The sequence below is a fragment of the Stenella coeruleoalba genome (genome assembly GCF_951394435.1).
Source record: "Stenella coeruleoalba genome assembly, chromosome: 20".
NCBI lineage: Eukaryota > Metazoa > Chordata > Mammalia > Artiodactyla > Delphinidae > Stenella > Stenella coeruleoalba.
In genome coordinates this window covers 52,394,935-52,407,138 of record NC_137166.1, presented here as the reverse complement: position 1 = coordinate 52,407,138, position 12,204 = coordinate 52,394,935, and the positions used below count along the sequence as shown (strand labels likewise).

Sequence of the window (12,204 nt, the reverse complement as noted above, 5' to 3'; positions counted from 1 at the left end):
TTAAAATTAAAAAAAGGAAAGACTTTTAACCGATATTCTTATTTTTTGTAATGAGCCTAACTTGCTGGTTAGATTAAAATGCTATTTTCTTTTTTCTTTTAACTTAAAAAAATATTTATTTATTTACTTACTTTGGCTGTGCAGGGTCTCTGAGGCAGCACGCAGGGATAGTTGCAGCATGTGGGATCTATTTCCCGACCAGGGATCGAACCCGGGCTCCCTGAATTATGAGTGAGGAGTCTTACCCATTGGACCACCAGGAAGTCCCCTAAATGCTATTTTCTAATGCTGCATAAATGCAGTATGTACACAATTGAGCCCAAATAAAATTACCGTTTACGTTTTCAGCAAATGGTGAACAAGCTCATGAAGACAGTTGAAATGTAATTTATGATTATGTAAATTAAGCGACCTTCAGGACACTAATACGTAGATAAAGGAGACTTTCATTATTGTGAATCAATGTCATTAACCTTGAAAATTGTATACAATTGTCACAAACATTCCTTAAAAAGTAAAAAAAAAAAAGGACAATCGCCAAAAAGAAAGAAAGAAAAGAAGAATCTAGTAACTCTTTATCCAGTCGAATCTTGAGGCTTGATTGTTCTGGGTCTGGAGAAAGGTGTCAGGCCTGAGACTTACCTCGAAGGCTCCTGGTCTGGTGTTGGAGGTCCACCCAGTTACAAATCACTATTTGACAGAATAGGGGTGATCCAGGTCTCATTTGCTGAGTGTGTTCGGAAGACATCTCTCAGCTACCTTAGGCAGGGGGCAGTCAGAGAGGACTAACTTACCTGACTTCTTTGTGTCGCCATTTCAGGCAATGGGAAACACAGGGACAAAAGCAGGGAGGCTTGAAAGAGACCCATGTGTTCCAGGATTTCAGCTCAAGAAACCAGGGAGGGAGGTAAAGTTTAAAAATTAAATTTTTTTCAAAAAAAATTTTTGCCTTGGGGAAGGTGCTTAATAAATACTTGTTGGATCTCAGTAAATTAAGTTGAATTAAGAGACTGGTTCATAACTACAAGAAAGTTGATGAAATATTATTGTCAATGTAAAAATGATGCATGTAGAGTCAACCATTTTTGTAGCGTGTATACTAATTTTTAAAAACATTTTCGGGAAATTTATGTGGAAAAACAAATGAAACTGTATTATCAGAATTCACATAAAATAGACTGATCAGAAAATATTTTTTCCCTTACTGAACAGAGAATAATCACAAGGCTTTACATTTCTACCTGTTACGAGTATAATTCCTAGAGTTTGACTAAATCATAAACTAGAACTCTTTGAAGAAAAAAAAAAGAAAAAGAAAAGACTCTGATGAGGGGGCGGGTCGGGGAAAGAGCAGATCTTGTCTGAGAAAATAGGTCCACACAACCACCGTGTGAGCATTTACGGATTTGCAGGCAGGACCTTTCAGAAACCACTTAATCTTAGAGAGTAAGAATTGGGACCGGGGACTTCCCTGGTGGTCCAGTGGGTAAGACTCCTTGCTTCCACTGCAGGGAGCACGGGTTCGATCCCTGGTCGGGGAACTGAGATCCAGCATGCCGCGCAGCACGGCCAAAAAAAAAAAAATTGGGGCCGGAAGATGCAAAAGCCAGGTTGGGGTGGGGGGACTCTGAGGTGTCAAGACTGAGTATTCTGGGCTTCACTGGTGGCGCAGTGGTTGAGAATCCGCCTGCCAATGCAGGGGTTCACGGGTTCAAGCCCTGGTCTGGGACAACTACTGAAGCCCGCGCGCATAGAGCCTGCGCTCCGCAACAAGAGAAGCCCGCGCACCGCAACAAAGAGTAGCCCCCGGTAGCTGCAACTAGAGAAAGCCCGCGCGAAGCAACGAAGACTCAACGCAGCCAAAAATAAATAAATAAATAAAATTTAAAAGAAAAGAAATGAAAAAGACTGAGTATTCCAACTGCTGAGACAGAGGAGGGGGAGATGTGGGGAGAGTTACTGTAGAGAAACTGGCCCTCCATCTGCTGTGTTAGGGAAATCCCTCAGCGCAACGAGTGCTCAAAGTGGGTTGTTAAAAATATTTATTGACCCTTTGCAAGATGCCAGGCGCTGTCCTAGGTGCTGAGGACAGAGTGGCAAGTGAAACAGACCAAGATCCCTGACGTTCTGGAGATCAGATTCTAATGGGGAAACAAATGTTAAAGATAATAAGTAAATCACCAGTATAGAAAGTATCACTGGGACTTCCCTGGTGGCGCAGTGGTTGAGAGTCCGCCTGCCAATGCAGGGGACACGGGTTTGAGCCCTGGTCCGAGAAGACCCCACATGCCGTGGAGCAACTAAGCCCGTGCGCCACAACTACTGAGCCTGCACTCTAGAGCCCACGAGCCACAACTACTGAGCCCGCGGGCCACAACTACTGAAGACCGCATGCCCAGAGCCCGAGCTCCTCAACAAGAGAAGCCACCGCAATGAGAAGCCCGCGCACCACAACGAAAAGTAGCCCCTGCTCGCAGCAACTAGAGAAAGCCTGCGCGCAGCAATGAAGACCAAACGCAGCCAAAAATAAACAAATTTATTAATTAAAAAGTATCACTGGGCTTCCCTGGTGGCACAGTGGTTGAGAGTCCGCCTGCCGATGCAGGGGACACGGGTTCGTGCCCCGGTCCGGGAAGATCCCACATACCATGGAGCAGCTGGGTCCATGAGCCATGGCCGCTGAGCCTGCGCGTCCGGAGCCTGTGCTCCGCAACGGGAGAGGCCACAACAGTGAGAGGCCTGTGTACCGCAAAAAAAAAAAAAAAAAAGTATCACTGATTCTAAGAAGCACGTGGTTTACTACTGATGACATTAATTATGTCGTGTTAATTTCAGTTAATGAAATGTTAGAAGATGTCAAGTGCTATGGGGAAAAAATAGATACAGGTAAAGGAGATTGGAAATTCCGGGGGAGGATGGTTGACATATTCAATAGGGTAAACAGGGTAGACTTCACTAAGAAGGTGACATTTAAGCAAAGATTTGAAGGAGGGGGAGTGAGTAAGGTTTTCTGGAGGGGAAACACTTGGACAGAACAGCCTGTGCAAAGGCCCTGAGGCAGGAGTATGTCTGGGATGTTTGAGGCACAGCCAAGAGTGAAGGAGGGGGAGTGAGAAGAGATGATGTCAGGGAGGGGACGCGGCCTAATCATATAGGGCCTTTCAATTCTGTAATGCCTTTGGTACCTCTGATCCTTTGATCCTACCCTTTTTTTCCTGTTTCCCTTATCTCTCATGTCCTCCCTTCCTTAGGCTGCATAGATTCTGTGGTCAACCACCATAATCGTGCCGTTGCACAAACAACATTAATGCCCTTACTCTTTCTCCCTCAGTCATACTTGCCTGGCGAAACCCCAACTCTGGTTAAAATGAACTCACTGCCTCTGTGTGCCTGCTCTCACCCAGCTGAGCTTGTGAGTGGACACACTTCAGATGTGTGACTGCAAACACCCAGAACCAAACTGCAAGGCTGTCACAGTTTTCTTCTCCAGTCCCTAAGAAATCATTTTCTCACCTTCTTTCTCTAAACCTCTAGAAGCCCTCGCCCTTTTCGTTCTCACTTCTTCTTTTGCTGAAAAAACTAGAAGCAGTCAGAAAGAAACGTCCCCATGCTTGCCTTGGGGACACTACTAGCTCACCTTCAGAGGTACACTGCTGTCCCTCCCATGACCATGTTTGGACAATCTGTAAGAGGCCAACCCCTCCACATAGGCACTGAATCCCTTCTCCTCTCCCTATTCAAAACGTTCCCTCTTGCAATGTTTCCTTCTCTCTCTTGCATCATTCTTTGTACAATGCTTAAGCCTTTGTTCCTTTAGGATTCCTCTTCACTGAATGCCCACACTTCCCCGCGGTGCTGCTGAGGATGCTTCCTGAAACTTGCGGGTCCTAGGCCCTCCCTCTTTGCAACTTCGCCCTAAAGATCACTTTCCTCCAGCATCTACCTAAGGGACTTTCCTGCTACAACATCCTAAAGGAAACCCAAGTTCAAGAGGTGGGGCCCCAACCATTTTGAAAGCGGACCTTCTGGCCTTACTGAAGCCTTCAGATGACAGCAGCCTCAGCTGACATCTGTCTGCAACCCTATGAGCCAGAACTGCATGGTCAAGCTACTTACAAATTTTTAACGCAGAAAGCCCCCCCCAAATAATAATAAATGATTATTTCTGCCTTAAATCACTCAGTTTGGGGGTGATTTTTACACAGCATTAACTAACTAGTACACTCTCCCAAGTTTGCTTTCCTCTAGGTCTACCCAGTCCTTGTAAATGGAAATAACATTAACACAGTTGTAATAATGTAAATGAATTGCTTTTCCCGCAGATTCTTGGGCTCTGTCTCAGGCCTCTGGAATCAGAATCTCTGAGGGTGGTACCCAGAAATCTAGGGCACTTTTAAACTGGGTTTTTGGGTGCTCCTAAATATTTGAGAAACTTAATTATGGAAAAGGGGGCAGACAGAGAGACACTGCAAATTATTTTTATGCTTTTTCAATGGTGGTAGGGCTATGGACTTTTTGTGTGTTTCAGTATTTTCCAAATAAAACAATAGGAATCAGGGGTCCTGACACTTTGGCAGTCCCACTTAATATGGGGCAGAAGACGTCTGGTCTGACCCTCTCTTCCTTCCCCCAGACCTTTCACAAACGTCCCGCCCATACATTTGTTTGCCCCAGAAAACTCTTGTGGTTAATGAGAAAAAATGAAGTGAAAGTTATAAGTAAAGAATGGGTAAGGGAGGGGCACAGGAGACTCTCCACCAGCACCGAAGTCGGGAGTGAGGCACGCCAATACTTCCGGCGACCCTACCAAAATATTTGGCACATTCCTCCCAAAATACCACCCATCACTCCCACATCACCCACCAAGAAACTCCGTGTCTTAGTCACCTCTCAAACCTGGAAGTAGGCAGTGAACAGGGCGCAGTCTCGGGGAAAGAAAACGGAGCCGCAGGACGCCTGGGTCCACACGGGTCCCCAGAGATGTCTCCACCACCGCTTCAACCCCAAAGCCTCCAGCTCCTTCCGGCCCAATGGGACCAAGTTTGCCATTCAATACTGAACTGGCCGCCTAGAAGGCATCCTGAGTGAGGACAAGCTGACTGTGCGTGACCTTGGCCCCGGGAAGGCTTGAGCCTGGGAGAAGCCCACCTCTAAGATTATCTGGTTTAGGGAGGGGCTTGAAGAGGCGGGGCCTCCAGGGTAAACGGATGGGGCTTTTGAATTGCGAGGCAGGGCTTCCTGGGGACGGGGGCGGGGCTTCCCAGACAGGGGTGGGCCTTCTCAAGTTACAAGGCAAAGCTTCCTAGGCAGTTGGAGTCGTTTACAGATGTCCCCAGGCCTGGGATTCATGCCTTGGTTTGGGAGACTTCAGAGACATGTAGGTAATGTCCTCCCGGAAGTAACTTACTCCATTTGAATCTACCCCAGATTGGGGGACTCACAGGTGCATCGGTGATTTTTGGGGAGGCCCTGTGGGAGCCCAGCCTGGTCTTCACATTTGCCCACTTCGATGGGATATTGGGCCTCGGTTTTCCCGCTCTGGCTGTGGGAGGAGTTCGGCCCCCGCTGGATAGACTGGTGGACCAGGGGCTTCTGGATAAGCCTGTCTCCTCCTTCTACCTCAACAGGGAATGGCGGAGGGTCTACCTTCCTCTGAGTCCTAGCCCCAAGAAGGAAGTTCTGCCCTCCTTCAGGAAGTCACCGCCCCAATATAAGAAACACATGAACCCTATTCATAAGTTCCACTCACTAAGCAACCCCTTAAGACCCACTAAAGAAACTCACCATCACTTAAAACGTTCCATGTTTCAAACTCAAACCAGGAAATTCCATGCCCTACCCCATCAAATACTGAATTTAAGAACCCCATCTTCACCGTAAAGAAATCCCAATTCCATTGGAGAACACATGTCAGAAGTCAGGAATTGCCCATTTTAATCTAAGAAGTTACATTTACCTTTTAGGAAGCTTAAAACTTATGTTTAGAAAGCCCAAGCTGTTATCCAGGCAGTCTCCAGGCAGGAAATTCTGTGCCCCTTCAGTTATCCGGACGTCCAACCCAGGAAGTCCCACCCACCTCTTTTTTTTTTTTTTTTGGCTGCAACTTTTGCCCCCTGCAGTGGAAGGGCGGAGTCCTAACCACTGGACAGCCAGGGAATCCCCCCCCCCACCTCTTAGTAGATCCTGACCTTCCACACTTCCAGGAAGTGCCGCCCCCACCCCCCGCCTTCCTATCACTTTCAGCCCACTGAGGAAGTCTAATTCCCCGGAAGTTCTAGACATGCAGTTCAGAAAGTCTCGTCATCCACTCGGGGAGACTGATTCCTCACAATCACGCCTACCAAGGCCAATTCAGAAACCTCAATGCTCCACTCCCCCCAAAAGTTCTACCTTCTACAGTCAAATCAAGAAGTCCTATGCCCACTTCAGGAAGCTCCCAAGACCCTAAAATCCTAACCTCCACCAAGAAAAGCCCCATTTCTCTTCACTTCTTGCCTTGCTTCCAGTCCCAACATCAAGGCTCTGCCTGCATCCCACTATCCCACCTAGAACCCAGACACCACCCCATTGGCAGAAGTCCCTCCCTTGGCCACTCCTGCGGCTGGCAGGAGAAATGCCCACGACACCTACAGCTGTCTGCCTCTGCAGGGACCCTGAGGCAGCTGATGGTGGAGAGCTGGTCCTGGGTGGCTCGGACCCAGCACACTACATCCCACCCCTCACCTTTGTGTTAGTCACGATCCCTGCCTACTGGCAGATCCACATGGAGCGGTGAGGAACCTGGCCTCCTAGGTCTGGGAGGAGTGGGCTAGAGCCTAAAATCCAGTGTCCTGGTGTGAAGGGAGCCGAGGACCGAGACTCCTAGGTCTGATGGAGGAGGGATTGTGGGCCGGGACTCCTGGCTCTGCAGGAGGAGGGGGCTGGGGGTCTGGCCTCCTAGGATGCTGGCTCTAATGACTGCCTCCTTCTGCTTCACAGTGTGGAGGTTGGCACAGGGCTTACTCTTTGTGCCCGGGGCTGTGCTGCCATTCTGGACACAGGCACGTCTCTCATCACGGGACCCACTGAGGCGATCCGGGCCCTGCAGGCAGCCACTGGGGGAGTCCCCCTGCTAATAGGGGAGGTGAGGACCTGGTGTCTGGTGGGTGTGCGCTGGGGAGGCTAATAGGGATTTAATGGTGGACATTGGGCAGGATGCTCTGGCCTGCGGGTGGGAATCGCATGGCTAAGAGGTATGCACGGGCTGAAAACACTGGACCTTGTGAGTGACAGGCCAGGGGTTAGTGAGGGGAAGCGAGGACACCTCCCAAGTGTCTACTCTAAGTGACTCCGGGGACAGGACAGGATGAGAGTGAGTAAACTTATAATTAGTATAAGACTAATTACATACACATATAGGCCCAGTATGGCCCGTGGGCCACCAGTTTTTGATTTTCAATGAGAGGAAAAGAGGTTTTGATCAAATGGGAGCCTAGGGGAAGTGGCAACAACTATATAGGAGTGAGGGAAAAGCCAATAAGGCTACAGAAGACAGTAGAGCCTGACCACACAAGGTCCTGAATACCTAGCTGCTCAAAACGGACATTTCCCTGTTGCACTTGGAGTCATGGAAAGAATTTGAGCAAAGAAGGACGCCCTCGTCTCTACTTGCTCCTCTTTTCCCTCAGTACCTCAACCAGTGCTCGAAAATCCCAACGCTCCCTCCAGTCTCCTTCCTCCTTGGCGGGGTCTGGTTTAACCTCACGGCCCAGGACTCATCCAGGTAGGTGGCAGTCACAATGACCCGTCAGTGACGGGTTGAGAGGGTGGGGCTGGGAGTGAGACATCACTAGGGCCAAGCAGGAACCACATAAACATTTCTAGTGCCCACGGTAGTGGGCGGGGCGAAGCTCTGGCTCGTAGGAAGAAGGAACACCGGTGGGCGTAACACGACACCTGTGATCCGTCTTGTCGCCCCGTAGATTCCTCGGGGTGGCGTCCGTCTCTGCTTGTCTGGCTTCCAGGCTCTGGACATGCCTCCGCCCGCAGGGCCCCTCTGCGGGGCGATGTCTTCTTGGGCAGCTACGTGGCCGTCTTCGACCGTGGCGACAGGAAAAGCGGGGCGCGAGCGGGGCTTGGGCGCGCTCGAGCTCGTGGAGCAGGACAGTGAAAGCGTGGGCTTGCGCAGGCGCAGTTCTCCGGTTGAGGCCCTGGTTATGCGCATGCGCATCCCCCGATACTCAGTAAAAATCTATTTCTATTAAACTTACCTGGGTCTCTTCCTTTTTTTTTTTTTTTTTTGCGGTACGCGGGCCTCTCACTGTTGTGGCTTCTCCCGTTGCGGAGCACAGGCTCCGGACGCGCAGGCTCAGCCGCCATGGCTCACGGGCCTAGCCGCTCCGCGGCATGTGGAATCTTCCCTGACCGGGGCACGAACCCGTGTCCCCTGCATCGGCAGGCGGACTCTCAACCACTGCGCCACCAGGGAAGCCCCCCTTTATTTTTAAGCGCGTGATTTTTTTCAGAAAAAAGTTAGTGTCCGGCTCTCTGGAGTTGAGAAAGAAAGGAAGGAGAAAGGTATCATTCCTCTCCAAGGCGCACACTGGTGCGAGGGTCCTATACTACGAAACCCATGAAGCCTCTCGCCTACACTGCCTCTCCTCAAATGCACTCGACGCCGCGGAGCATCACGGACGTTGTAGTCTAGGCGGTGTTCACGTCCTAACGGGGGCGGGCGCAGCCACAACACGCGTGGGAGGCGACAGGTCGCGACGGCAGCGACAGGTGGCAGTGGGGGGTGGCTGAAATCGTAAAGGATTTTCCAACCCTTGTTCTAAGGGGAGGAGATACCATTCCCGCACACTTAATCTCCTGTTCTTCTCTACCCTTGGGATTCCCCGGGTTGGGGGGAGCTGGGATGCCCCTCCTCCGGCGATGATGTCACTACCCTCCTCCGCAGCCTCTCGCTGCCCAGAGCTGCGGGGCTGGGTCACCCCTCCCCCCATCGCTAATCCCGGATTCCCCCATCCCCGCCCCGCCTCGACTTGGGGTGAGTACGGGGGAGGGGGAGAAGGCACAGGGTCCGGGGGCGGTAAGACAGCCCAAATCCCAGTTTTGGAGGCGGGGGACTCGGGAGAGGAGGACTCAAAGGTTACAGCGGAGAGGTAATTGGAGGGTCTCGGGGGACCAAGGATCGTAGGCAGAGTCCCCACATTTTCAGCTTTAGTGCCTGGAAGATCGTCTTTCCTGGATTTAGAACTGATAGGAATGGGCGCGGAGGAACAAGGAAGGGGTCTTGGAAGTCAGGAAGGGGAAGACCCTTCCCCAATTCCAGGGCTTTGGGGAATGGGGGAGGGAGAGTTAGGAGGCGGCGCCAAGGATGACTGAGGTGAGAGTCTGGGGCTTTCAGGAATTTTGTGCCTTGAAGGCCTGAGAAGGGATAGACTGGGAAGGAGGAGGGATGGGGAAAGGGTCTGAAGACGCGAACAGACATTGGCCTCCCCTCCCCTGGTGTCCGTCGCTAAAAATCGAGTCCACGTCCCTCTGGCCTGTTTGCCGAGCTGGGTGTCCCATAACCCAAGCCCTCATTATGCCTCCAGAAGCCTCCCCTATGGGTGCAGAATTCAGGCTCACAAATCCCCGCATACCCTGGTGGGGCCTGGAGAGGGCCATGTGGGAGTGGCGGCACCCAAATTTCCCAGGGCCTGATGGAGTCTGGATCATCCTTGACCGAGCCTCTTCCCCCAATCCCACGGTCTTTAATCCCGAGTCTCATTCCCTATTCTCCCCTCTTCCAGCCTCCTCGCTCCCCCCACCCCATCCCTGCCTTCCCCACTTCCCTCTGCCCCAGCCCGCACCTGCCTGGCTGCTATCAAAGGCTGAAGAGAAAAGTAGAGTTGGGTAGGGTCGGGGGAGGGTATAAGGGAGGATGGCTGACTTAGGTCCTTACCCTAGCCCTTACTCCCAGCTCCTAGTGCCTACCCAACGCCGGCCCCAGCATCCACCCCCACGCCCCACCTGCCTAGAAGCCTCACTCAACCCAAGACCATTCCCTCACCTCAGGATTCACTGCTTCTGCCTGGGGATACACCAGAATCCGGGGCAGAGCAGAGTAGGAAGCCCCGATGTCTTTTCTCTACCCTCCTGGGTCCCACGGGGGCTTGAGGACTGCCTGAGAACAGTGGATCAGGGGGCAGTGGGGGGAGTTGAGGTAAACTACCTCCCTGGTCCGCAGGACGGGCCCCACTTCTGCAACTCTCTGCAGTGACGCAGCCTCGAGTCCTGGCCAGGTTGAGGATTAGAGACGGTGATGCGGTGAGAGCCTGAGAGAAAGGGACAGAAATCCAGAGGGAGGGACAGAGACTGAAGGACAGCAGGACAGAGCCCCAAAGAAGTGGGGACAGAGACCCAGAAAAAGGGGGACAGGGATTCAGAAAGGGGTGAAAGAGGCACGGGGTGGGGGTGGGGGATAGAGGCCCAGGGAAGGGAAAGAAAGAAAAAGGACAGAAAGAGAAAAAGCAGTGACAGAGGGGGAAAAGAGACGGAGGAGGGGAAAAAGACACGGGGAAGGAGGTAGTAAAAGAACAAGAGTTAGGGGGACGGAAACCCAGATGGATGGGCAGAGACCAGAGAGAGGAGGGAGCCTGGGATGCCCTGGGATGGCGGGGTGGGGGGGGAGTGGAGGACAGAGACACAAAGAGGAGGGACAGAGACTGGAGGGAACAGAGACCCAGAGAGAGGCAAATCCGAGAAAAAGGTCCAGAGGTCAAGATGAGACTGGGGGTGGGGAGATCGAGACACAGGGGAGAGGAGACTGAGGCTTAGAGAGAAGAGGGGCAAGACTCAGAAGGAGGGGGACAGATACAGAGAACAATGGGACAGAGAACCAGAGGGAGCGCAGAGTAAGGAGGGGCCAGAGCCTCAGAGGAGTAAGGGCAGAGACGGGGGGACAAATATTCAGAAAAGGGGAGAAAAAGAGACACTAAGAGACACAGAAGCGGGAGTCGGGGTGGAGAGGGAGGCGATACCAACCAGCCGCCGTACCTGCAGAGGGAGGAGGCGGGCTGGGAGCAGTGCAGACCTGGGACGCCCGCAGCCCCTGACCCACCCACTTCCCTCCCACAGGCACAGCCTCCTGCCGCCGCAGCCCCAGCCGCAGCCGCTGGCCCCGCCCCAGCCCCCGCGCCTGCGCTCTACCACCCGGGGTCCAGTCCAGCCCAGGGGGCGGGGCCTGACAGGCTCCGGGGCCGTCCGCCTAGTTCTGGCCCCGCCCACCATTGGCCCCGCCCCAACTTTCTGCCCTCCCACCAGGACTCTCTGAAACCTAATCCCGCCCAATTTCCTATTGGCCCCGCCTATTGCCTCAGCCTAGACTTTGTTTCCCGGCCTTTTGGTTTCTCCCCTCCGCCTCTCTTAAGACTCTCCTTACCAGTTCTCATCCATCCCTTGGTTCTGCTGGCTGCAGTCCGCCGTTATCTAGACCTCGCCCACTTTCCCTCACCTCGTTCCCCCTTCTAAGGCCCTACTGACCCTTAGAACTATCTCCCAGGTCCTCTGGCCCCCAAGACTTCCCGTTCTAGGTCCCACCGCTCCGTCCATCCCGGTAGCTTTGTACTCTGCAGGTCTCACCTTTTCCTTAGCCATTCTCTACACTCTTAGCCCTGCCCCGCCCCCACCTAGCCTGGTTGCTTTCAAATCCCTTAAAGCGCCGCTCCTCCCTTAGTCTTGCCTTTCCACAGCCCATACAAGACTTATTTTACCATTCGTGGATCCCACCCACCTCCCGCAGTCCCTCCGAATCCTTCCTGACATTCTCCCGGCCCAGCCACGGCTAAACGGGCCGCGTTTGCAGCTCCGACCCTTCCCCTTCTTTTCCTCGCCTCCCTTAGTCCTAGCCAGAAGCTCTCAGGTTTCCAGGCCTCGCCCATTTCCGCCCCTTCTCACTGGGTCTCAGTCCCTGTTCCCCTTGCCGTGTCCCCTTTCTGTCCAGTCTAGTGCCACTCTCCATTTCCAGTTCCCGCCCCTCATTCAGTCCCGCCCCCTCACTCTCCCAGCCCAATTAGGACTGTTTCTAATTTCTGTGGCGCTGCCTCTTCTTAAGATCCGCTCTGCCCCGTCCAATCAATGTTAGGAGCTCAACCCGGCAGTCTCCATCTGCCCCACTTCACCGGGTATTGCTTGCCGGCTCTTTAGGTCCGTCTCTATGCAATCCAGACGGCCGCCCCG

The 12,204-nt window shown here is 52.6% G+C and overlaps 1 protein-coding gene across 1 annotated transcript; it reads left to right on the top strand.

Moving 5' to 3' along the window:
* Positions 1-3,670: 3,670 nt before the first annotated feature.
* Positions 3,671-8,250, top strand: NAPSA (napsin A aspartic peptidase; the record flags this gene model as incomplete). The annotated part of the gene is given in 10 exon segments (XM_079906659.1): positions 3,671-3,685; positions 4,979-5,056; positions 5,060-5,101; positions 5,428-5,633; positions 6,649-6,771; positions 6,979-7,123; positions 7,668-7,752; positions 7,755-7,762; positions 7,962-8,031; positions 8,034-8,250. Coding segments are annotated over 10 exon segments (888 nt in total). The 3' UTR covers positions 8,150-8,250.
* Between the last annotated feature and the right edge of the window lie 3,954 nt (positions 8,251-12,204).